Raw genomic sequence first — 27,287 nt, forward strand, 5'->3', positions numbered from 1 at the left:
GATACTGTATCAGGATAGCCAACAAGGCCTAGGGCATCTGGAATGAATGTTCGGCACAAAGCCATGCACATACTGCACTTTACTAGTACTGTAGTGCTGGAGATGAACAATACTTACAATATTTCCTCCCCGCTGGGCGCTGCTCTGTCCTAGTGGGGAGGAAACTGACAGCCGATTGCTGCGAGAGGAGAGCGCTGTGAGCGGCCGGCGTCTCTCCTCCCACACTGCTCAGCCTCCTATCACAGTCCGGCAGAGCGGTGTGTGGGCGGAGACAGCCCATGCTGTCACAGGAGGCTGAGCTCCTTTGCCCACACCGCCCATCCTCCTGCGACAGCGTGTCAGGATGGAACGCCTTATCTACAGCCGCCTGAGTCACCACCTCGCTGATGACAACCTTCTGGATCCCTAAAGCTGGCCATACACCTTACAACTATCTGCAGATTTTCTGTGGTCAGATGGAAAAAGTGCAACAGATTGGCCCAGGTGGAGATTACTCCATCTACACAGTTAAGTTAGATGGAGGAATCTGTTGCACCTTTTCCCATCTGACCACAGAAAATCTGCAGATAATTGTAAGGTGTATGGCCAGCTTTGGGATCCAGAAGATTGTTATCAGCGAGGTGGTGACTCAGGCGGCTGTAGATAAGGCGTTCTAGGAGTTTGGAGGTGAATGGGAGTACGGAGATTGGTCTGGTCCATTGAGGTGTTTTTGGGGTGACCAGGGCATGCTTTAGAGGGGAGGGAAAGATGCCAGTAGAGAGTGAGAGATTGCAAATGTGAGTAAGAGAGTGTAGGATAGAGGCCTCGCTTTACAACCAGAAGACTAGAGGCAGACAAGACACACTACAGGGGAGGGGATGGCTCTGGCTTGAAGGTGGGTATTGCACCAAAAGCATTTTATTTTCCAAAGCTGGAGTTCAGCTTTAAAAAAAACACAAACGAAACGTAATTAGAAACACCGTTTTATTCAAAGTCAGAATAAGTTTAAGGCACAGTAACACAGACTTGTTTCAAGTAAAGAAATTCCTTCAAAATTAACATGTCGTTCTTACTCTCATAAAAAAAATAAAAATAATAATAAAGCAATCATCTAGCAGATCATACCACTCCATTCAATACTTCTGTCAGCATTACCAGTATAAAAAGGATTTTACATTAGTTTTAAATTAAAAAAAAATATATATAGAACATTAAACATTTGTATTTCTTTCGAGGACGTAGTGCAGTTAAAAGTAAAGAATGGTCGGTTTCATATTTTGATGCAATAATGTCACAAATATTTTATGAACTAATATTTCGCATAGATTTTGACGTAAATTTTAGTAAATGGATTGACATGGAATTCTACTGAGGTTTTCCTTGCGCGCTATATTGTACTATATTGATGTCTTGTTCTTCAGGAAATAAATAATGCAATTAACAATTATATGGAATATTTTGTGCCCAGGTGTTTTAAGGTGTTGCCATTAACCTATATGTTTAACATTGACTCAACTCCATCCAACTTTTCAGCATTTATGCCAGGACAATCTCTATGAAGATATAAAAGAGAAAACGGATCTTATTATGGAACTGCAGCCAAAACCTTTGTTTTTGATAGATTGGAGAAGGTTAGAATCTCTACATTTCAGCTGGACAGATTTCCACTTCCTCTTATGCCACAAGAACAGGAAGTGGGCAGAAGTTCTCCCCAATTTAATTTTTTAGTGTTTAGAGTGGGAAGAGGTTAAAAACGACATCAGCCTTTTAGTGTCCTGTATTCACCTGATGCCAAGTGGGAGAGAGATCTTTCCACAGGAGAGAAAGACAGCAATGAAATCCTTACAAAATCTCAAAATCCTTCCTAATCACCTGTTGCTACAGAACTACAGTTATACATATATGCAAATAAGGACTGGACTACAACTGCACTAAAGCAGCCTTACTGAACTAAGGTGCGGCGGCACCCTGGGGTGCATTTTGGCCTCCTCAGGGGTGACTCAAAAGGTCATGCCTTTCTTTCTATGGTACAGGCATGCCGTCAGCACAATGGAAACAAGGGTGGGATCCATTCAGAAAAAAAAAAAAAAAAAAACAGGCCTGCCCCACCTTCCGCCCTTCCTGTGCTGCCGATCCTGATGTAATGGCAGGTCTCTGATGTGATGGGGGACTAAAGTCCCTGATGTGAATGGGGCTCCTAATGTGAAAGTAGGGGGCTCTAGTATGAAAAGGGGACTTCTAAGTGTCTAGTGTGAAGAGGGCTTCTAATGTGAAGAGGGGATTTTGATGCAAAAGGATGGGGGACTCTCATGTGAAGGGGTGCTCCTGATTTCATAGGGGGGGACCCCTACTTTCTGTTTTTGCATGGGATCTTCCCTTAAAATCCACAAGACCCCTTTCTGGTATGGATTTGAGGGCCACCCATTTTTGTTTTACAGTTTAGACTGGGGTGGCTCCAGATTTTGCATACTTTTAAAGAGTGCCCTGACTAAAAAAAGATTGAGAAATTCTGCTATAGAGCATGACCGGGAAGAGTTACTAAATGCAACTTACCTGTGCTAGGGAATGACCAGCTTACACAAGGAGCTGGGATTTGTAATAATTATGAATATATGCACAATACTACCCCTGTTCATGGTTACTAAAGGGCTCCAAGACCTAAATACCTGATCAACATTCAGACTGCTTTCATATCCAAGCAGTTCTCAGAAATATAATGCAGCCAGCTACAGTGCATTATGGAAAATGCAGCTTGCATGACTTACACAATCAAAGTGCGTTTTAAGGGCCATAGAAATATACTGCATTATACTGTATTTATTGCAATGTGCTGACCAGCTTATAGTGATTTTTTTTCAGGCAGGAATATGCAAAATGCACGCAGGAAAATGCAGTAAAGGCACATCAACACCCAAAACACATATCACAATGCAGAAAACAGCATGCATTTTCACAATCAATTTAAAGTGTGAATCTAGTCTCACTGTCACTTGTTACAAAACCTGCAACAGTTCGGCTCCTGGTCACTTATCAGCTTGAAACAAAAAAAAAACACACAAAGTAACATTGCACTAAAGCAGGATTTTCTTGTATTCAAAAAACAAGAGGCTTTAAAAAAAAAAAAAAGTTGCACTGAGCAGTTCTTGGTCACATGGTCCTGGCCATGCCTTCTGCCTGTTTGTCAGTATCATGCAGTATGTGCATGATACAGGGCTTCAGAGCAGCAGAGTGCGTGCAAAGGAAACAACACTCCGCTCACACAAGTTAAGCATAATCCTTTCAGAGTGCACAATAAGCAATGCTGTGCAAACATTGTGTTCAGAAAACAGCATTTATTAATATGACAAAACTAAAGTGGCAAAAGCCAATCTCCTGATTGACTAACTCCTCGGTGATCTCTTTACCTACAGCTGAGATTTTCTGTTAAGTCTAATAAACAGTTGCTAGCCATTATTAGTAATCAAAGTAGTCCAGGCCATTATCATTTAGGTATGTTGGCTCCAACATAACATACAAGTTTACTAGCCATTTCAATGTAGTAGCACAATCATATGTGACCATTACAACTTGCAAGCAAAAACGATATCAATTACAGGCATAAATTAAACTAACCTTTAGAAGATTTAGCTCTTCATCAATTTTTTTTTAAATAAAAAGTAATGCAAAGAAAGGTAACTGCATACACCCCATCACTAAATAAATATATTAGGACATTGTCCTGAATAATTATTGCTTTTGTAATAAGTAATTGCATAAGCAATGTGTGGGGATTGAGTGCTGACTTGTTCTGTTTTTTTTACAAGTGCTTTAACCCCTTCGTGACTGACGACGTACAGTGTACGTCGCCAGCATCGGGGCTGTTTAAACAGACTCCCGGCGACTTTTGCCGCCGAGATCTTCTGAAAACTCACCAAAATATATGCACATTAGAGAAGCTTGCTCCATCTCTCAATAAACTTTTGCCAATTGCCCAAAATGTGCTTGCCTTGTTAATAAAGTTAGGCAAAAATGTCTGTAGGTAATTTTAAAAAAAGCCCGGATCATTCACACAACTGCGCTGGACTAGATAACATAAAATGTGTTGTTTCAGAGAGAGGACATGAGATATATATAGACTGTGACTAAAATGATTTGCGGTTACATTGCAATATCTGTTAATGGAAATAATTAAGGATTGTTCTGTAATGGTGAATGGCACGAACTGACAGAGATATTGAGACGGCTGTTACAGGAAAAGATCTTGTCATGCTCAACTGGCCAAGCATGGTATGAAATGCATTAAGTCTCATAAATGATCTTAGGACTTGAACTTGATCTAACAAAAACAGGATTTTTGTCTTGCCTGTAAAATCCATTTCCTAAAGCACAACACAGGACAACGGGAGTTAATTCTTGAATGGATGATTAAAGGGTTTTTAAATCCTCTGTTTTTTTCCCCATATATCTACAAGCAGTAGATATATGCAAAAAGTTTTTGTTTTTTACCGCTTTAAACTTACCCCCGTCTTTGCCGCGCGCTCCTGTCCAAAAACCCAAAGATGCTCGGTCGGCCGCAAAGTATCTTGGGGCGGGCGCATGCGCAGTTTGGATTTTTGGCCGGGAGACGAGGAGAGAAGCAAGGTAAGTCTATGGACCCGTGTACCCGCATGCAGACACCGTGGGACAGGAAGTGCCAGCAAGGACAGAGGAGTCAGTGCTGGATCGGAGACCTGCAGCGGCGCTGGAGAGACAGATGAAAAGGACAGGAAAGAAGATCGGATTAAGAGGCATAATTTAAGGTAAGTGCTTTAATTAACATTGGGGGGAGAGAAAAAAGTCACTTTAAGCAGCTACCTCCAGGTGATTGGACCCTGGCTGTTAGGACAGCCCTGTATAGCAACTCCCACTTCTAGCCTGCCGCATTTTTTGTAGTAAGCAGTACAGAGTGGATCACAGAAACCAGAAAAGAGAGTAATATGTCCCGTTATGCACTCCAATAAATGGATTTTTACATGTGATGTACCATCAAGAGATTTTGTTTTTCTTAAATAGTGAATAATACATTCAAAAATTTAAATTTGCATTGACGTTAAAGTCTTTACTTTGACTCTGCTGTAAAATAATCCCTTCATGACATGTTTACAGTCATATGTAAAAAGAAGGAAGATCTGTTTAAGATTGGATAGTACAAACACGCCATATACTGAATTATTATCAGAAGTCTCCAACACTGAAGTAGCCAGTACCAAATCCTGGCCTCTTGGTGAAGCAATTCACAGTTCATTGACAAGGAGCAATCTCTGTAGACATCACTCAATCTTCGACATTTCGTATTTGGTCATCATGATCTCCTGCATTAAAAAGGTAAAACCATTAGCTCACACTGTTGAGAAATCTATAGGCATTAATAATAATAATAATAATAATATTAATGTCCCACCTACCTCATCAGAGTCCAATAATACTGGAAGAGCCCTAAAAAAAAAATTAGAAATGATATGATACAAAAGGTAAGCCAAGATTTACAGAATTAGTTTTTGCCAACACACTCATCACCCGTTTGTAGTGGGGTAAAAGGGTATAGTGATTAGTAAGGGACAACTGTACTTTCAGTATCCCCTACGTCCTTGGTTCTCAACTGGTGGGTCCTGACCCAAAAGTGGGTCGCAACCTCGTGTTTAGTGTGTCCCCACGTGCCTTCCACTTTCCTAGGCGAGAGGCTCCTCAGCCTCCCCCTAGCGCAGTACTGTCAGTTCTCGCACCAAGCTGCCATTCAAAATATTCTGCCCGATACGGAGTGTCAGCTTGAGGTGGGGTGGGCTAGGGCTATAGCCGCAAGGGAGCTCTATCCTTAAGGGCATTGCTTACAGGTCCCTTGCGTTCCCTGTAGAGGTGCCTGGACCAGAGTGATGTTGCATTCTGGCTCCTGGCACCTCTACAGGGTGTGCAAGGGAGCTGTACAAACATATGGATGGAGCTCCATCACAGCACAGCAGCCCACACTGGACCTCAAGCTGAGGTTCCACTTCAATTCTCGTAAGATTGGAGTGCATATGTGTGTTTGAGAATGCCAGTGTGTGAGATTGTGCCTCTGGTTGTGTGTGTGTGTCAGTCTTTTCGAGGGTCCATTCACACTAGTACAGTGAGTTAATCACACAGTCCCGTGCAATTAATGCGCTACACCACGCAATCGCACCTACCACGCGTTCTGGTGTGAGAGGTGCATTGCCATTCATTTGAATGGCACCCCAAACGCATATCTCCCACCCACAGTTCTATTGCCCACATCAGAACGCATGGTACCGCAATGCCATGTGTTCCATTCAGTGCAACTTGGGTCATGACTTAATGACCAAGGACAAATGTGGGTCCTGAGGTTACACAGATTGAGAAATACTGCCCTACATAACCCATGTCAGCCTGCAATTCCTATACTTGTTCACGCTCTTTGTCAATCAGCTCTTTGTTGCCGATCATATGCCCCTGACGAAGGTTGTTCAAGCGAAACGCATAGGGAAATATATCCCTATTAAAGCCCTGAGATATCTTTTGTCTAAATATTATATGGATACAAAATATATGGTAACATGATTGCTACATAAGTGGTATAGACTGATATTGGTAAGGATCTTTTGGAATGGTTTGTACATTATACATATGTCATGGTGGTTGTTCCACCTGAATTGAATTTCAAAAATTGTTGCCTCATTTGAACCCCCATTCTCTCGAATATTGTTTAACTATATGAAAATGTATGCAAAAATATGAGAGAGATTTCCACACTGACAGGTGATGCTCCAGAGGTCCCAAAATAAAGCCATATATAAACAAGTGACAGCCTGCATTTGCATTGAACATGCACTGTAGCAATGTCTCCCCTGTGTGTGGTAGTAGGATTCTGATCAAGAAAACACACACACACACACACACAAAAAAAGAAAAAGATAATTACACGTCAGCAAATGAATTTGGGATATTGTCTTCCACCCACTTTAAGTCTTCATCCTGACAAGATAGAAAAACACGTTAAATCAAGTTAAATGAAGTGTCCGGTAATAAATGTCATAGAAGAGTCCAGTCTTTTCCCGTAATAAGTAATAACTGGCACCCATCAGTACATTAAGCCATACAGTTCCCACAGTTTGCATTGTACTTCAATCACTGTAATACAAGTGTGTAGGGATATATCAGAGACTATTCAGCTAGCTGCCTTCAGTACCATTAGGATCCCTATACAAGATTGGCTTAGAGCAGTGTCCAACACCAATCCTGAACACCATCTATACATTATTTATTTCACTACGTGTCCTGAATTATCTGCTGGTTTTACAGTAAAGGATGAAACAGTACTGTTTACAGATTGGCGTTCTAGTTCAGCAAATGCTGTATGATGCTTTAAAGATGAACTCGGGGCAAAAGTGTTCTTAACCCTTGCAGTGGGGCTACCCACTAATTTTTGTCAAGGTACTAGAAAAAAATAAATTATACTCACTCGATCCGATATATCGGAATATATGGGCCGAAAATGGCACTTTGGCTAAATGCTGAAAGCGCCCTTTCATCTGCCAATAAAGTGGCGCATCCGTGCTTTCTTTCCTCCCAGCGGGGAGGAGAGAAATTGTGACAGTCGGCTGAGCGATGCGGGAGGAGAGCGCTGTGAGCGGCCGGCATCTCTCCTCCCACACCGCTCAGCCTCCTGTCACAGTCCGGCAGAGCGGTGTGTGGGCGGAGACAGCCCGTGCTGTCACAGGAGGCTGAGCTCTCCTCCCTGCACTGCTCGATGTCTCCTGTGACAGCGTGACAGGATGGAGAGCGGGTACAAACACTCAGAGATCAGTGATCACTTGTAGATAATTGAGGATAACAGAGTACGTTTACTATAGCCTCAATTATGAATGGATGGGAAGTGATCTACATCACCTCCTGTTCATTCATAATTGTGGTTACAGTAAACATACTCTGTCCTCATGTTATGAATGAACAGGAACACTCAGAGGATTCCTGTTCATTGATAACTGGTGCTGCAGAAAAAGAGATTGAAGACTTCGTGTCCTCAATCTCTTTCTCTATTTTAAAAGGTAAATATCAGGGGTCTGCTTAGACCCCTAATATTTCCCCGAAGCCCCTAAAAGTAAAGTAAAAAATACGGTTTCGTTTCGGTTTTGAAAACATGAGTTGATTACCTGATAACTCTGTTTCCAGGAATCTTCCAGGACAGCCAATGAGAATCTGCTGTCCTGGAAGATGACTGGGGAAATTTCCATTTCGGTGCACCTCTAGTTGAGAACAATTCTGGCCGGAGTTCTGCTTTAAGAATGCAGTGAGTGGGTATTCCCCTAAAGCTCTGCAATGCATATATGGCCTTTGTCCTTCACAGGAACAATATTTGCTTACATATATAAGAGAGCATTGCCTAACATTTTCTTGCTTATACAACACATATTGTGTTGCAGATTAAATCTCTCTTGTGGCACTTTGTAGTCGTGCTGACCAGAAATACCTGGACCAATAATGATGAGGCCTTTATTACTGCCCATGAGTCAGATTTTGAAAGAATAGCTAAACCTAAAAACAAAAATGTAATATATTGCAGCTTACCCATTCTAGCTGTGGCGACTGCATTTATTTATTTTCTTTTTCTTGCAAAGGAATTCAGGTGTTCTTGTAACTTCCTGTGCACTAAATTGATATTTCAAAACAACCCTTTCAGTTTTCCCAGCTACCTTCTGTAAACTAAAAAATGCTTAGCTATGTAATGGAGATGAGAAGTGGAGGAGGGGTTAGTAGTCTAAATCAGGAGAGCAGCCTAGTGACAACCATGGCTCCCTTCATTTATAAAGTGGAATGAGTGAACACGGCTACCCTAGGACAGGAAGAGCATCATTCATATAACTTCCACCCAGAGTATAGCTGAATGGATGCCATTTGCACAGTACTAGCGCCCCTAGATGGCACTAGTGCTGCTCTAATCACGTCCATCCAGCTATACGCTGGGTGAAAGTTTTATAAATGAAGCCCGAGGTATGATATTTGAAGACTAACCAAGTGACATTAAAGGGAAAAAAACCGAATGCAGCCACCACATCTAAGGATTTATAAGCTGTGATATATTACATTTCTTTTGCTGGGTTTAGATACACTTTAATGTAGCAAAGGCCATATATGCTGCTTTGCAGTCCCATTGGGTGTGGCATTCATTTTAAGGTTTGCTATGCAATAAAAGGCTTTTGCGCAAAAGTCCTTTCTTTTGGAGATATTTATTTTAGGTACCCAAAACGGATCGGAAACATATTTTACAAATATAAATGAAAACAAAGCACCTTAAAAGTCTTGACTTACGGTATTGGCAGCAGCAGACTTAGCTGTTCCGTTAGGCTCTGACTTTGTTCCCCTTAACTTCATACCTTCTGAGAGATTACCTAAATGATCTGTAACAAGGAATTCTTCTACTTCATCGTCCGAATCATCCATAAGAGGGGTAAATGCATACCTGGAAATACATAAAACCAGTTTAGCAAGCAGTAACAGATTCCACTACGGATGTTGATAAAACAAAATCTGTATATTTAAAAAGTCAACTAATGTACAGAAAAAAAAAAATCGGTATTAAAAGTCTGGATATGCAGATCTCCAAGCAAAATACAGTATATAACAAACCACTAAGCAGATGATCTCCAGGATAAGCAAATAACTAAATACAAGAGAAGTGCGATCTTTCTTCAATCTGAGCAGTAATCCAGTGCGACACTCTGCCTCTGTGCAGGAGCTTCCTGTAATAAAGACCGGTCACTGACACGTTCTCTCCTTGTGCAAGATGAATGGTCTTGTATCCACCACCCTAGCTTTCCTCCCCCAATAGTAGTTCTTAAGGCGGCCTGTAGTGGGTACGCCTTGTGGGTCCCTCCACAGGTGTAGTGCTGAGAGAAAAGATACACCGCAGTGATGCTGTCACTCCTACTCTTACAAGGTAATATCTTGGTGTGCATAGGCATTTGGTGCACCTGGATTTGTATTTAGAATGCTTGTGGCTTTTGAACTATATATTTAGATGAACGTTTTTGTGCCCAAAGTTCAACTTTAATGCGGGACACATGCCTCAGATGGTACAGGTCCTCACCCTCACTGATAAAAAGGTAGAACTTTGTATCTAAAGGCCCATTCACACCATTGTGGAGCGTAAGCACACACCATAGCATGTCAACATGCGTTGCGTTAAGGCAGCACATTGATTTGAATCCTCTGTCTAATGAGCCACAAAGAAAAAAAGTGCATCTACTATTTCTGATCGCGCATGTTAGTCTGCTCTGCTGCAACACACGTCCACTGACAATGTGCATTTAAATGCCGTTACTCTCTTCTGCAAAAGCACCAGTGACAAAAGGAAGCTTATACTGTGAGAAAATGCTCATAAAAATAAGAGTGAGCAGTGCAATTTAAACCCAGTTTAAAAAGTGATCCTGTCACCACAGGCATACTTTTAAAAATGAGGCCAGCAGTGGCTGCTTTACTGCTCTTTGGCTGCTGCAGGTTTTCAAACCTTCCGGGTGGGTGTATACCTGCTCCTCCTGCCACATAGTGATTCCACCTGCTGGAATGTACATCACTACAGGACGCCCAAGCAGGTGGAAGGAGTAAGTATTTGACCAACCCTGAAGGTTTAAATACCTGCAGCCAAAGGATAAAAGTGGCGCAGCAGTGTTTTAAGACGAGGGCCACCAAAAAGGTAAGTATAGATGAGTGTTTATAGGTCTGGCCTCCTTTTATAAGTGACCCTGTTGTGACATGTCATAGGGATTCATATCACAGACTCAGGGAAAGAGGGAGTACCAAGATCCATGAGGCATCATTAGCAAGCACACCTGACAGATATAGCTACTACAGTGCAAATAGGTGGCACATATTGCCTGCAACTGCAAGGCAAAGGTGGTGAGAGTGGCACCATGTCAAACTTATTTACAAAGAAGATAGCCTCTAAAAATTGAGATACACAAACTTAAATAAAGATTACTATAAATATTTGCACTTTAATATGTGTTACATAACATAACCAGAAACAAAAAATATATTACAAACACCTAATTATTAAAACCAGCCTATTAGAAAACATTGAATTAGTCCTGGCATCAAAAAGTCCCATTATATTCCATTAAGACAAAATCTGAAGTCTTCCTGACTGAAGACATCCATGCATTGTGCAGAAGCCCCCTAATTTGTAATTGTGATCCAGTATATTCATTTAGGTAGATAAGCGGTTTTACTTCATCACAGACCATCTACTCAATAATGTATGGGATCTCACATGATTGTAGCGGAAATATAACATTATTTATTCATATGTAATTCACATGATTCCCTGAAATAATTCAGATGTGCTCTGCATAATCCGCTGCATTGATTAATATGCAGTTCACATAATCAGCTATATTGATTTATCAACACTGCTGCGTCACTTTTCTCCTTTTGCTGCACGGATTTAAACCTTCTGGATAGGTCAAATACCAAACATAATCAGCTACATTGATTCATGCAAGTTATAACAATATTCATCATCCAAGTTACATGATTGTAAATTCATAAAATTTCACCAAAAACACCCCTCTCACCACCCACCCGATATGAGTAAAATCATACTCACTATGACCATAAATGATATAGGTAGTCCAAACTGTGCACCAAAGATACCAAAATGTATAAAAATCCAAGGGAAGTAACTTAGGATGAGGACAAAGCTACACAATTAAACTTCCGCCAGCTTAAAACAAGACCTCCTAAATTTTATCTTTCTTCGAGTATCACAAGGATAGATCAGCTTTGACTCATTTTCCATATTTATAGACCAAAGTATTACATTTCATAGTCGTAGTTTTCTTATAGGCTGGTTTTAATAATTGGGTGTTTGTAATCATTTCTGTATTTCTGGTTATGTAACACATATTAAAGTGTGAATATTTATAGTGATCTTTAACTACCTCCGGGCCGGCCGTAGTAAAAAAACGGCCGGCCAGGAGCTCTCTCGATCTCAGCGGGCGTCTCTAGACGTCCGCTCAGACACGCCCCCTTGTGCGCGCCGCCAGGCACGCGCGAGCGGGAAATGGCCGGAATTTAAAAACGGGCAGCGATGCCCGTTAATAGACATGCGATCCGCCGGCTGTAGAGCCCGGGATCAGCATGTCGCCTCTGTCACATGGGATCAGAGGGAGCTCGGTACACGAGCTCCCTCCGGTCCCCTCTCCTCTGAACGAATGCAGAAGTGTTGTATAATACATCACTTCCGCATTCTTGTGTCACTCTCCAGCTTCAGAAGCTGGAAAGAAGCTGATGGAGCAGATCTCTGCTTCATCAGCTTCTTTTGGGGGGTCCTAGGTGACATTAGGGGTCTTGGAGACCCCTGATGTCTTCATAAAGAGGACCTGTCACATATTTTGCTATCACATAGGGGGGTTTTATTAGCCCCCGTATGTGATAGCGATAAAGTTTAGTGAAAAAAAATAAAAAAAAATAAAAGTCCCCCCCCAAAATTTTAAGTTACACATTAAAAAAAATTTTTTTTCTTTAATTCTTTTTTAAGTCCCCACCCATACATACACGCATGCAAACATGCGTCGGGGGCGCATACGTGCAAAAAAGACGATTGCGCCCATTACGCCGCACATGTTACATATCGCCGCGAACGTCGGAGTGAGAGCAATAAGTCTAGGGCCATCAATCACTGATAACACTAAACTGATGAGCGGTAAAAACGTTTAAAGTGTCGCCTATGGCCAATTTTGGTTGCCGTCGTTTTCTGCGATGTCGCGGGTGCGCGCAATTTTAAAGCTTGACATGTTTAGTGTCTATTTAACCGACGTGACCTGATCTTTTATATTTGACCAAAAAACTGGGTAATAATAAATGTTTCCTAACATAATGTTACAAAAAATGTTTTTTCAAAATTTTCAGTAATTTTTCCTAATTATAATAAAAAATAAAACCCGTAGTGGTGATTAAATACCACCAAAAGAAAGCTCTATCTGTCCCCAAAAAATGGTATAAAATTCATTTCAGTACAGCGTTGCATGACGGAATAAACGTCAGTCAAAGTATCGCAGCGCTGAATACTGAAAAATGGCCTGGCCAGGAAGGGGGTCTAAACACCTGGTCTTGAAGTGGTTAAGTTTGTGTATCTCAATTTTTAGAGGGCTGCCTTCTTTGTAAAATATGATTTATGAGTTTGTGCCCATTTTGATAATTATGTGTATATGGGTTATAATTTTGGTATTCCCACCATTCCATAAGCCCTCAGTCCGAACATGTCCAACTTAATTCTGGACAAAACTGAACCATGATATTAATAACTGACCTTGTAAAAAAAAAAAAAAAAAAAGAATATGGGTACCTTTGGTTGTTTGAAGACGGCCCCCATAAAAACATTATAACGAGTAAGACCACAGAAAACAGGAATCTCCAAAAAGCATCGTCCACCCAGAGCTCCATCCAGTCCTAGAAAACAGAAGACGCTAAAATAGGATTGACAGGAGAAGTCATATTGAATTTGATTATAGGGACAGGTGTAGTGGACAGTGGAGTCCAAGGATATTGTTGATTTGTATTTATACCAGTTCTAATTCTGTATATATACTGTACATGGATATATGTGCTTCCCTTATTGCTTAATAAACCTTAAGAGCAGCTCCATATCAGCTTAAAGGATAAGTGTATTTTCCTAGCTTTTAAAACAAAATCCCAGCAAATAAATTATTTTTCATGCCAACAATTATTTATCTCTTTTGAGCTAATTTTTCAAAGTTTGTAATTTACATAGCCCCTTAAAAAGGAGAACTATGAGGTGAGTGCTTTTCACTCACCTCATAGTCCTAGCCGACCTGTGACAATGAGACTATCACAGGTCGGCTCAGTAGATCGGGAGGTGAGCGAACACATACCGGCGTTCGCTCACCTCTCGATCCTGTCACGGCTCTCTGCCGTGACAGGGGAGGGGCTGGATTCCCCCCCTCCGATCCGCCAGGTATGACTGGCGGAACGGACGGGGGAGGGGGCGGGTACAGCTGGCTCTGCCTCTAGATAGGCAGATCCAGCTGTCAGTCACGCAGCTGGGCGGATCCCGGCATAATTGTCGGGATCCGCTTCAGCGTCTCAGTATACCGCGAGCAGCAGCTCGCGGTATACTGAGCCTAGGGTGACGGGAGGACGCTAGTTTGTGTCCTCCCGTTACCCTAAGGAGAACTATGGGGAAAAGCCTTAACCCCATAGTTCTCCTTTAATATCTTCACTATCATGTTGGAATCTGTGTTTAGCAGCCGTGATCAATGTAATTCAATGATTAATCTGCTGCTGCTGACCACTAGTGATGGGCTCCGGCGTGTTCGCAGCTCCACGTGCCGAGGCCGCCAGGAAGCCGACAGCGCGCAGCGCCAATCACAGGCACTGAGACATATCCCAATCTACGCAGCTGCGGACCGGGATAATGTCTGTGATTGGCGTTGCGGCGCTGTCAGATTCCTGGCAGGCTCGGCACGTGGAGCTGCGAACACGCCCGAGCCCATCACTACTGACCACCTGCTCCCAGTCTCGACAAGGCAAGGGCAGTCTGTTAAGCTGGGTAAACATAGAAAATTTTTAGCCAAATCAGATGCAAGTACTGTTCAGGTATTTTGACAGCCAGTGGGGCCCACTGTTGTAGTGCTATAGCCGTAGTGGGTTGATTTCTCCATCCACGCTGTTTAACCAAAACGCTGAATGAAAAGGATTTAACAGTGAATATCCAGCTTTACTTTACTGCAGTGCACAACAGCTCTCCAGGTTACAGAAAGATGTCCGCTGTGCATGTGTTGGGCATACAACTCTCTGCACACTGCAGTACATCTGATCTGTGCTGCTAAGCCATGCAGTTTCTACACAGAAGAGAAGAGAGGTAAGGAGGGGAATCGTTTGTCATTTGACACTTTATTAGCATGCTTATAACTCTGCAGTCATTTCTGAGTAGAGCGTGAAAACTGTATTGTGAGTAGGTGGAACAGGGTTGTGCTACTGCGTGGAGGTACACTATGGGATGTATGAAAGCAACGCCCAGTGAGTAGATTAAGGCCATACTCACAAGGGCACATGAGCATTGTTGTCACCAAAGTGCAATGATCACAGGGGAAGTCTCATGCTGACAACTGATTTCATCCTACCCTGAGGCTTGTAGAGAGAGATTTCCCTATCTATGGGAATTTTTAGAGTATGGACTTTATTTAGATGTTACACAGTTAGAAGAAAAGTCCTGTTTGGCAACTAATGAAACCACTGAGGATCTTGTTGAGTATTTCCTAAACATCTGCATATATGTACCATATAGTAAATGGTCAATTCACTGAGAGGTATGAATAATTTAAACTATGCCGGTTATTTAACTTTACAAAAATCTTCTCTCAAAAATGTTCAGCTTACAAAAGATCAGTACCTCAGTGGTGTGGAAGCATTTCTTTCACAGGAAATTAGCATTTAGCTGTGGAAAACCTTCTGTCATGATTTGTTATTTGATCTCCCAGCACATTATAGTATATCTAATATATAGTATATATAAATAAAAATATTTACAGATTTTATGCTTTAGTGAATTGAACATATTGAGGCTAGTTTATTAAGCTCCAACTGCAAAGAGCATTGATGTGCAGTCACCTATGCATAGCAAATCACTTTCATTATTTGACAGTTGAATAAATAGAAGATTTTCTTTAAAGCTGAAGTCTAGTCCGCCTATATTTTTCTTTTCAGAGCTCTCCTTTCTCCCCTCATCAACATGCTAACTATAACCATTAGGTTTTTTTTTCATTACATATCTCATTTTAGGCTAGGTTCACACCTAGGCAATTGAGATAGTGAGCTGTTTTTGCGCAGCTGTCGCATGTTCTCGTTTGCGCGACTGCGATTTGAAAACCGCATGGTTGTCGCACAGGTTTCAATGCATAGAGATGCCTATGGGACCCAAACCGCGCAAACACTGCCCGAAAATAGCTCCTGCACCTTTTTGCACGACAGGCGACAAACTGCAAAGGTGTGAGCAGCCTCCATTAACCTCAATGTGAATCTGTGTTTTGCACGAAAAAATTCGTCTAGGTGTGAACCTAGCCTAAGAACCAGTGACAATCACTGCTTCACTGTGCAATGCAGACATATCATGGCTGGTGGGAGGGGCTGAACAAAGCTTGCTGAAAACATGAGGGAACCCTGCCTCAGTACGTCTCTCAAGAGCCCTCAGCCCTGATGGAAGCAGAAGGCTGGCTCTTAAAGGGGTCTAAGGCAAATATTAAAATGCCTTCATGGGTGCAGTGTAAGCAATTTCAGTACAGAAGGAGGAGTCTGTACAATTCTGCAAGGTAAGGCTGGGGGTAAAGTGTTCCATCCCATAGCAACAAGACAGCCTGCTTTATCAAAATGATTATGAAGACCATACAGAAAAAATAGATTACTTTGTATAATACTTACAGATGGACATGGTGTCAGTCTGAACTTTTTAGTTGTCCATGCCATAAATATTACAGATGCTTAGAAGAAAAAAAAAGAGCACACTCATTAGAACATGTTTTCTGAAATTACATGACTAAGGAAAAAAGAGTCTAAAAACTTACCTAATATGGCGAAAATTAATGTATTTGTAAAGTGTCTGTATAGTGAGTATTTCACCGTGTTCTTTCTTAACTTCAGTGTCTTCATTGTTTGAGCCAAGCTTACAAATATGTATGGAGCAGCTAAGGAGAACACTAAAGGCATTTATATGATTGGACTACAAACATGAAGCATGCACAGACAGGAAATACATCTCTCCCAGCAAAATACTAAGGTCAAGGTACTGCAAGTAAAAGGTTATGGCTTGCAGTTTACACCACTATATAAATGTCAGGGCAAAGAGAAATAGGATTTTTGTACCGTGGTAAAACCTTTTCTAGGAGTTCATTGAGATGTACAGGAATTCAGATACGGCCAGGACATCTAAAAGAAGTCCAACAAAGTGGCGGGCAATAACCCCCAACAGGCCCAACAAAATTGGGGACTGCCTGCCGTCCAAAAGACTCCTGAATCCGATAACAGGTGAAGACGAGCCAGATAGGGGAAACTGTCAGTACAACCAGAGGGAGGGTGCAAAAACAAGTAACCTGGAGCTGAGGACCAAGATAGAAAAAAAAACCAAAAAAAATCACCACCAGCCTCCATACAGAAGAGAACATCGACAAAATATGGTCCTGGCAAGAAGACAAGTCGATCTAAGTGGTAAGGCCCTAAGTCTGTACACCCCACTAACCCTGAGGATCAAGGGATGAGAACTCCAGAGAGCCTCGACAACTAACCACGCTAAGCTAGACTTACCAGGTAAACCTAGCAGGATCATCAGGTAAAAATGAAGAAAAAATATATATATAAGGACTGGTAAGCTGCAATATATTACATTATTATTCTTGGATTTAGAATATACCGTACTTTAAGTCCCTGTCCCACAAAAGAATAAAAAAGTAATAATTCTACCAAAATTTTGTTGAAAATCAATAACCCTAAGTTTAATGCACGCAGGACACCTGCAGCCCACACAGTAAGAATGCTGCCTTGTAGTCTACCAAGACTACAAGGCAGCAGTTCTTACTACTGAACCATTAACACTGATTAAAAACTGTGAAGCTTTCTTTTAAGGGGAAGAAATAATCAAATAACTTCCTTTATAGAATATAAAAGTTAATGCAAGAGGTTATGTGATTTTCATCTAAAAGGATATCCACCAGCACAATGCGGAGTCAAGAAGAGCTAGTGGGATACTGGCCAGTAAAATCAAGTCAGAATCCTTTGTCTGCAAAAAAAAAGACAAAAAAAAGACAAAAAAAGCCAATTAGTACATTCTCTCACTTTATAACTTACCCTGAATAATGATTTTTCTAGTAGAAAAATCCATTCACTTTGGACAAAACTACACCATTTTTTCTGGTTCTGATCAATTTTGTGGGATAAACTATATCGAAGCTGTAATTTTATAGCCCAGCTTGTTTGATCAAATTGCATATGATTGATCAAAACTAATTGGTTCAAGAGAGCTAATTTTCAGACAACCACTTTCAGAGGTATGTTCGATTCTAAGTCAATAGAAAGTGGTTAAAAATTACCTAAAAGTTGCCACATGTATGGCCAGCTTTACGGCTGCCAAATGCAACCATTGGGGTTCAGGAGATACAACAAAGCCTGACATTCATCAGTACAGGGCCCAGGATATGACCCTTGCAGCAGAGGCAGAAATAGTTTATTTTAATTCTGTTGGGGGCTGACAGAAGCCCTCTGTATAACTTTACTAAATTACTATATACATACACACATACATACATATATATATATATATATACACACACACACACACACACACACACACACACACACACATACACTAAAACAAGATGATAATAACGTGCTGGATTAGTGTGATCCTAGTTCATTTTATTACTTCATTGCTGTGCTGTATGTGTATAGGATAATGCCTTGGCTGGCGCTCGTGCAGAAAGTTTCAAAAAAATTTTAATTGATCAAAAAAAAATTTTATCGATCAAAAAGATTAACGATTAATCGAGAAATGAATCGTTAATTTGCACAGCCCTAATATACACTATTGATTTTTTTGTGTTAATAAATGATTTTACTGTATAAATAAATTTTCCAATATGTAATACAATATATCTAACACACTGCGCTCTTATAATTAAACAAAATGAAACTAGTGCTATAAAAATACATTGCAATAAAAATTTGTATACAAAAAAAATGAACGTGTCTCATTAATTGTGTATAATTGTAAAAGTGTTAAAAGGTATCAGAAGTCCAAAAGTGACAAAACGCATTGGACTGACTTGGTGGCATCATCACATTCTGCGAGGCGCTCCTTGCTCTCCCCGAGACCAAATAAGTATAACTCCCATGTTGGAGTAAGCTTGGTTTGACCTTATATATCTATATAAAAGGTCAGCATAATCTGGTCAGTTTACATAATTTGCGGGATCCTGCATATCAGAGCACACGGATAGCAAAAAGAGTTGAACAAAATCTTATTGGTACACTAGGGTTCATTGGACTCCATGGCTGCTACTGGTTACCAAAGCCGGACATTTTCACCTTTTTTTTTTTAGGCACTTTTGAAAGTCATTTTTATTGTATATCTGTCTCTCACATTAGTTATTGTTAGCACAGTGGTTGATGAGCATCATGGACATCATCACATACACTTTTGTGTTATGGGATACCTTGTTGACACTTTCACAATTTTTACACAGCATTAAATGAAAGACATTCCATTTTTTTTTTATATACAGATTTTTTTATTGCAATAGATTTTATTATTTAGAAATAAGATTAGTTAGAAAACTTTTTAGAAATATTGTTAGTTTATGTCTTTTTTAGCCATTACAGAGCAGCTGTAGGTTAAAAATGAGATTGGAGTTCAAAGCGTGTTATGGTTATTCAATATCTATTACAGATTACTTTAAGTTTGTTTCATTTGTGGAAAAAGGCTAATACTAAATAGATTTTTAAACAGTCTGTTTTTAAGAAATCTAACAGGCTTCAGTATGAGGGGCATGTGGACTTTGTTAAAATTGTGCTCCATTTCACCGAACTTCTAATTTGAATTCCCAGGCCATGCTCCTTCCAAAATGCCGTCCTCTATCTCCTAATGATTTTACTTATATCTAAAACTTCTACTTTAAAAGCTGAATGCAAAGAAAAAGACGGGCTAAAACTAAACATATGCGCCTCAAATGAAAGCAATCATTACATTAATTAATTAATCTTGCACACTAAAACTAAACCCTGCCCCCTTCTCCATGGAGCGAAATGCACAAATCTCATCATACCAGGCAAGCCGTGCAATTCTACAATTGGCTTTGAGGAAGATATCTGCAAGTGCAGAACATCCATGCCAACATACTCATATGAGAGGTCCTACATCAGCAAGCATCGACCAACTCTTCCACCACAGTTTAGCTGAAGCTAGGACTTGCATCCAGCTATGGTTTACATCGGAATGGGAAGGCCTCTCTGTGCTTCTTAGATGGTGTCAGATTTGGTCTAGTTACGTAGGTTATCAAATTTAGTAACACAACTACCTTAATAAACAATAAATCAAATTATATTAACAGAAGTACATAAAATATTTTTCTCTTACCCCAATAACGCGCATCACTCCTTCAACTGTGGCAAATATGAGATAGAGGACACCCATTCCAACTACACGATGCATCACCGATCCCAAGCGTGGTCTGACCAAGAAAACAGGTTTGACATGTTAACATACATAACTTGATCATACTGCAATAATTACTTTCAGCTACATAAAAGCAAACCCATAGGGGAAAATGTATCAAAACTGGAGCAAACAGAATCTGGAGCAGTTGCCCTTGGTAAGCAGCCTCTCTCCTCAGTTTGCTCAGGTAAGATCTGAAAATGAGACAGAGAAGCTAATTGGCTGCAGTGCCAATCTGCTCCAGTTTTGATAAATTCCCCTCATAGTGGTTTCAGGGCATGAAACCACATAGCTGTGCCTTGCAGCACACACCCTTTACAAATGGAGTAAACTAAATTTTTTGTCCTGTACCACATGCAGTTAGTGTGTTTGGGTTTCAAAAGAGAGAGTGAGTGAGCGAGACAGACACACACACAAACTGTCCTTCAAAAGGACAGTCCCGTATTTTCTCTTCATAGAGGCCAGATATGGCAAAGCTCAAAAAATACTTTAGGTAGGATCAGAAAAATGTATATTCTAGATTTTCCTTAAGAAGTGTGATAGCTGCACCAACTACACTACAGCTTTCAAAAGAGGGGGCTTTTGTTTTTGGACAGGGCCAAAAACAAATTTTAGGTTGCCATTTCCTTACAAAAAAACTGTGTCCATTCTTTATAAGGGCTGAATATTGCAGCTTGGCAGAAGTTTTAAAACTGAATCACTAGCTCCACCCTTTCACATTTGCATTGATAAACAGGTTGGAGTGCCAACAAAAGGTGACAAAAGAGCTGGTTGAAGATTACAGGAATCCATGTCTTAAACTAACCATACATGGCTCTAATTTCGGGCGGTTCTTGCTCAACTAGCCAAAATTCGAGCTGTGGGTGGTTTTCTTTGGGCACAACTGGGTTCAACTAAAGTAGATTTAAAAATATTTATTGAGCTGGGTGGAAAATTATCAGGTGCAGTCATTGTGAGGTATTTAGAAACGATTGGGTGCCGCAGCTGTCTGAATACAACAGCCAGCAGTAGATATTTCTCCATCCATACTGGCTAGCCTTACAGCAAACGTAAACAAAATAACCAGAAATTATATATTCGCTAGAATAAAGAGACACTTCGCAGTGTTTCAAGTAGATAAACATAAGCAACTTCTACAGTAAAGGCTAATAAAGTGGGATTAAAGTGAAATAACACCTAACCCAGCCTCATGCACACTCTGCTGCCAAAAAGTTAAGCGACCCTGTCAGGGTGTTAAAACACTTAACAGCAGTACCTTGTGAAGAAAACAGGCCAGGCAGCCTGTTTGCTAAAACTTTGTTCCACCCTATCGAACACTTCCAGGTGTGTGAACAGCATGTCCCTCTCTGGCCCCTATGGTTGCTCCTGAGAACCCCAAAATCACTACAGTGTCTTTCAGTGACTAGGGGTCAGCAGGAGGAACCACAACAGTCACACATGGCTAGATTTTCCTCCCATGGGGAAGAACAGACTGCTGCACGCAATTACACGAAGCACCTGTCCCTTCAGGGATTTCATGGCCCTGCACACTGTATGAATGTGTACACCCAAATGAATGGGCCCCTTAGGAAGACAAGTTCCAGCATATACTGACCGCTGAAGCAGAATGAACATACCACCTATATTACAGTGGCCCACCATGAAGTTTAGGGAGCTCTCAAGAACTTCACTGTAAATGGGTAGCTGCTACAGAGTAACACAACACCCAATGAGATGGTACATGATACCCAATTAGATGACACACGAGTGGGCCAATGGTGCTCGAGACAGCACTGGAAATGATAGAAAAAGGGCATCATTAAATCATTTGATGGAAGAAACCAGCTCTGCAAATACCAAGAGACCAGGTGCTAAACAGAGAAGAGGAAGACATTAATTACAGATATATTATTACATAATTCACTATGTAGCAGACTTGAATCACAAAAAAACTTACATGTCACTCCCGTGCTGTTTATATTTTGATATTCAGCGTAGAATACCGCTTTTTCTAGCATTCCCAAGAAAATGACAGCAGCAATCCAAAACTGTATCCGTAGCAAATCTTTCCAATAACAAGCAGACCAAACGAACCACATGAATCCAAAAACTATGTACATTATGCACATTACCATGTAAAACTGTAACACAAAATGTATAAGCAATAAATACACAGTCAAATATAAACACATGCCTACATATAAATGTAATGCACCAAAAAAGCATGTAGCATTCTGGCAGCGCACCACAACGCACTTCTATTGGCAAAGTACACTGAATCAGAATGAATGGCACCGCATCAACTTATATAACAACATGTGCAACACAATAGTGTGAATGGGCCCTCAGGGGGCCCAGCCAGCTGTTGAAGCTTCTTTGATAAACATTATAATTAAGTAAAAATAAAATAAAATAGGGAATAACAATATTTGACATGATCTTTCCTGAGAAGTTTCTCTAAACTGAATTTACCTCTTGAATGCAGGGGCGATGGGGAATTTATGTTTACCATAATTGACCCTGTCTGTACTGTGCTTGCACATTACATTAGAAGTTGTAAAACTAGATTGGACTACGGTCTGTCCTAAAAAGGGTTAAGTAATTAGAAGCCTGGCTTCTTGCATTGTATGTTAATGAGAGGAAGCCCAGAGTCCCTAGTCTTTCTATGGAGCGTCCTCTCACTTTAAAATTGTCCAGAGTAGCTTGCAGTCTGCACAAAGGCTTATTCTACAGAAACATCTTATGGTGACTGTGTCGCTGTGACCTGGCTTGTGTCTGGAAAGTGCATAGACAGTGAGATAACAACTGTCAATAAAGAGTCCATCTCCTTTGCAGACAATGGTCAGGAATGAAGAGGAGTGAACTGTCATAGTCTGTAACTGTGTAAGTTTCTAAATCACACAGATGGGATAAAAGCAACATACACTGTGGGAGTTAGGTGACTGAGCTGTGAAAAATAATACAAGGTGAGACTTCTTTAAAACTTAGCAAAATAAAGTTTTGAAATTCTAATTGAGATTTTGGGGCTGGATGCTTTACTCACACATGAGGTGTTATAATAGATCCCATTGGGATAGTACATAGTAGCACTGATGCCGTTTTTTCCGGTATCGAGTACCGATATTCTTTTTTCGGTACTCGCGAATACCAAGTGCCGGTGCCGTGTACCCAGATTATTAGGAAGTCAGGCAGCGGGTCATGAACAGTCACCCGGCTTCCTGATTGCCTGTGAAGACTGTGTTCTAGCAAAAGAACACCGGCTTCACATGCTAAGGCTGCCTAGCTTTGTGATCAATCGGGAAGCCGGGTGGCAAGTCATGAGGTGCCGTCCGGCTTTCTGATTGGTCAGGAAAGCAGGCTGCCTAGCAACAAGTGAAGGCGGCTTCCTAGCCACGGGTCATAAGCCACCGCACCGGCTTCCTGATTGGAAAGGAAGCCGGCTCCATGCTCTCTCGGCACCTGCGGTCAGCGGGAGATCTCCCTCTGAGCGGAAGTTCCGGTATCGAAGATAAGTATTGGAGCATTTGGTACTCACCCAAATACTCGATATCGGCACCGATGCTAGTATCGGTATTGGTGTATCCCTAGTACATAGCATTTCATAGTTTGCATAAACCAGAGTGGGAATATATTTGTCATTATTATGGCACTGAAGGCGTCACTAGGATTGGTAAAATCAGTAAAGAAACGACAGAATGTCTCCTCTGCCCTCCAATACAGGAGATCGAGCACAGAATTGCGCTCAATCTCCTGTGCAGCCCGGCTTGCAAGACAGGAAGCAATGAGTACAGCGCTCCCTGTCTCACTGATCACACAGAGCAGATCGGAGAATGGACATTCTTTGGTCTGCTCCCCACCCTAAATTAATTTGCTGCGCTAATAAAATAGTCCCATCTCCCCGAGCAGACCGAGACTTGATGGTGTCATCTGGGTGCGCTCCGCATCCTCCCAGTGATGCCGCTGACTGAAATATATATATATCTAATCTATATCTACATAAAATGAAAAAGGTATAAAAAGTAACCGTGACTTCTGGAGTATTCCTTAAGCTGCTCTTTGCTCTCTTTAGGAAAAAAGGGTCATTTTAGGCAATGGGTTGTAGTGAGCCCAGCAAGTTCACATTTTAAAACAACCCATTTTGTAAATAGACTGCAGATCTCACTAAAAAAAGAAATGTTGTGCTGTAAATCACTACAAAAAAAAATCATAGTTCTGTAATGTCACTGAATGCTTCGCACTAATGAGCCTTGAAATTATTTATTAAGCAGAGTCCCATGTGGCACTGTTAAAAATTGTGCTTTAGTTGGCAGCATGTCTGGTGCTTTGGAGAGAAATGTCACTGGTGATTGGCACCACATTCCTCCAGACACTCCATGAAACAGTTTTCTTTTACTCTGTGGCACATCTTTGTTATGACATTTCTTCATTAGATCAGCATACAAACTTACAATCATTAATGGCCACTCTGAAGCAGAAATGTACCCGTAAGGACTTTCCATTGAGGTATAAACTGTTCAGGAATAAAAAAACAAAAACAAATAAGGATCACAAATTTTAAAAAAATGCTTTCAATTGACACTTTACAGATCAACAGATGTCATGCAGTCAGGTGATCCATACAATCCATTTTGTCTGCATGTGTGGGATTTTTAGTTTGAATATGCTTTAAATGCCATATGACTTAAGGATAGTGTTTGAAGCAACCTGTCAAATGGCAACCTCATGTTGTTATGCATGTTGCAAAATAACCCTCTGGTAGCTGTGATGCATGAAAGATTATTTGTATCCCCCTTACAAAAAGGAATATGGGGCAGGTACTTAAAAGGACAACTATACCTCTGGCACAAGTTTCCTTTAATGCATGGCCAAACGCCCCTGAGTGTAACCTACCTGGACTGATACTTACCTCTGGCCCCATTTTGGCAATCCTGATTGGACTGGCACATCCTGCGCAAGTGGGCAGCTGCTCCTTAGCAGGGACCCAGCAAGTATCAGACCAGGTGAGCTGCACTTAGGGGGGGGGGGGTCTATGCATTACAGGATACGATATCCTGTACAGATACAGTTGTACTTAAAAGTGGAACTCTGAATTTTTTTTTGTCTTTGTTTTAGATTAGACTAGGTAAGGTTTAGAATGTATCAGGTTTTATTTGTTTTGTTGGAAAATATTCTCCACATTTCCTGTACTAATGGCACCCAGAAAAAAAATTAGAATGCCCTCTAAAAGAATGACAAAAATAAATAAAACTGTTTTCATAATAGTGTAGGGAAAGGATCGAACCGCTATCAGATTTGTATTAATGCCTACTGTGAGCTCTATCCTCACTTTCTGTACTGCAACACAATTTAGTAGATAAAGAACTAGGGCTGTGGAAATTAAAGATTAATTTCTCGATTAATTGTTAATCTTTTTGATCGATTAAAATTATTTTGATCACTAATGAAAACACTCACCTTTCCGCCGGCTTCAGGGAGTCCCGTCGGCGATCCGGTGACATCACGGACATCGACGTCACCGGACTCCTCCCCCCTTCCCCAAGTGGCTCCGTCGGCTAAGGAAGGGAAGAGGAGTCTGGTGACGTCGATGTCCTTGACGGCTAACAAAGGGAAGGGGGGGGAGGAGTCCGGTGACGTCGATGTCCGTGACGTCACCGGACTCCTCCTCCCTTCGTTAGCTGACGGAGCCACTTGGGCCGGTGAGTTAGCCCAAGAAACTTTCTGCACGAGCGCCAGCCAAGGTATTGGCCTATACACATACAACACAGCAATGAAGTAATAAAATGAACTAGGATCACACTAATCCAGCACGTTATTAATCTGAGTTGCCCCACTCAAGCGGCGGCCATATTGAGTGGGGAACTTGAGATTAATAACGTGCTGGATTAGTGTGATCCTAGTTCATTTTATTACTTCATTGCTGTGCTGCATGTGTATAGGCCAATGTAGTTGGATCTGTATGCGAGTTATAATTAATCAAAATTAATCGAATACGAAAATTTTAATCATTACCAGCCCTATAAAGAACAGATGTCAGCGAAGTCTAAGGATTCCAAATTTATATTTCCTGTAATCTTTAAAATCATCACATTTTAATGGGAAATACCTGTTAAACTCCATTCTGCATCTTTCTCAGCTGGTTTTAGAGAAACCACAAAAATAAAAGGCCCGTCTTGCTGCGTGTGAGCAACATAAACCTGAGAAAGATACACGAAGTGTTAATATTTTTGACAGTCAACTGGACATAAAACCGTATTAATGAAAATAATAAAATCGTTAGAAATTAAAAAAGGCCGCAAAAAAAAAAGAAAAAACATAAGCAAAAGGTCACTTGCAATGAGCACTGTGTGTGAAAATGACTAGTAGATCTACAGATTTGCTCAGTATAGGGTTTCTGTAACCATACTGACTAGCTGAGAACATATTTGGCCTATGAAATCTGTCGGTTACGTCAACAAAGTCTCTGCATATCGAGAAATGTATCTGATACCTGCAAGACATGTCTAAATTTTCCTTACCTTTGAATGGGAAAGAAAAGGACTGGTCTTATTCTGGAAAACAAGAAAAAAACCTTTTATTACATTCTTGTTGCATTTTACTTCCGAGCATGACACACATTCTCCTATAATTGATAAACACATTTTGCAGTTAGATTTGTAGCATCTGAACACAAAAGATAATACTGCACAACGTTAAGAGTTGCAGGATATTTTGCAATAACCCTTTTGAAAACTTGTACCTTATCCAGCCAAAGATAACCACAATTTAGTCACTTAAGAAAAGTTGCCTTGTCATTTTTTAAAAACAAGCCCAAATATGCAGTTAAGGCCCAATTCACACTTGTGAATGAGGCCAGATAGCTTAGTCTTATAAATTCCTCTGTGCATGTAATCACAAATGCAGACCCAGCAGCCAACATTTTGCGCAGCTGCCAAGTCTTAATCGTGGCTGTCAGTGTCCTCACTGATGATCCAGAACCAGTCAGAGTGGTTTATGATTACATGATTATTATGGCAGCTCTAATCAAAACACAGGCTGAAGGCTCCACAGACAAAAGATACAAGCCTTCAAAGCAAAAATTATATATTATAAAAGAATATATATA

General features: G+C 40.8%; 1 protein-coding gene and 1 long non-coding RNA gene across 2 annotated transcripts in view; both read right to left on the bottom strand.

Moving 5' to 3' along the window:
• Window positions 1-5,024: 5,024 nt before the first annotated feature.
• TMEM87B (transmembrane protein 87B) lies at window positions 5,025-26,683 on the bottom strand. Its single transcript, XM_018572963.1, has 14 exons — window positions 26,633-26,683; window positions 26,289-26,379; window positions 24,634-24,695; window positions 22,143-22,326; window positions 22,014-22,056; window positions 20,129-20,222; window positions 17,705-17,776; window positions 16,569-16,677; window positions 16,426-16,484; window positions 13,334-13,437; window positions 9,298-9,448; window positions 6,911-6,963; window positions 5,403-5,433; window positions 5,025-5,309 (listed from the first exon to the last, which is right to left on the bottom strand). Exons 1-14 carry the CDS (start codon window positions 26,681-26,683, stop codon window positions 5,268-5,270), a joined length of 1,146 nt encoding a protein of 381 aa, XP_018428465.1. The 3' UTR covers window positions 5,025-5,267.
• A 31-nt stretch (window positions 26,684-26,714) lies between these two features.
• The window catches only part of LOC108801215, a 4,417-nt gene continuing 3,844 nt past the window's right edge, over window positions 26,715-27,287 (bottom strand). Inside the window, exon 3 of the long non-coding RNA XR_001942139.1 lies at window positions 26,715-26,733. This is a non-coding gene — a long non-coding RNA (uncharacterized LOC108801215). The remainder of the gene's footprint in view (window positions 26,734-27,287) is intronic.

The sequence above is a fragment of the Nanorana parkeri genome, unplaced genomic scaffold (assembly GCF_000935625.1).
Source record: "Nanorana parkeri isolate BGI_ZX_2015 unplaced genomic scaffold, ASM93562v1 scaffold46, whole genome shotgun sequence".
In the NCBI taxonomy this organism is placed as follows: domain Eukaryota; kingdom Metazoa; phylum Chordata; class Amphibia; order Anura; family Dicroglossidae; genus Nanorana; species Nanorana parkeri.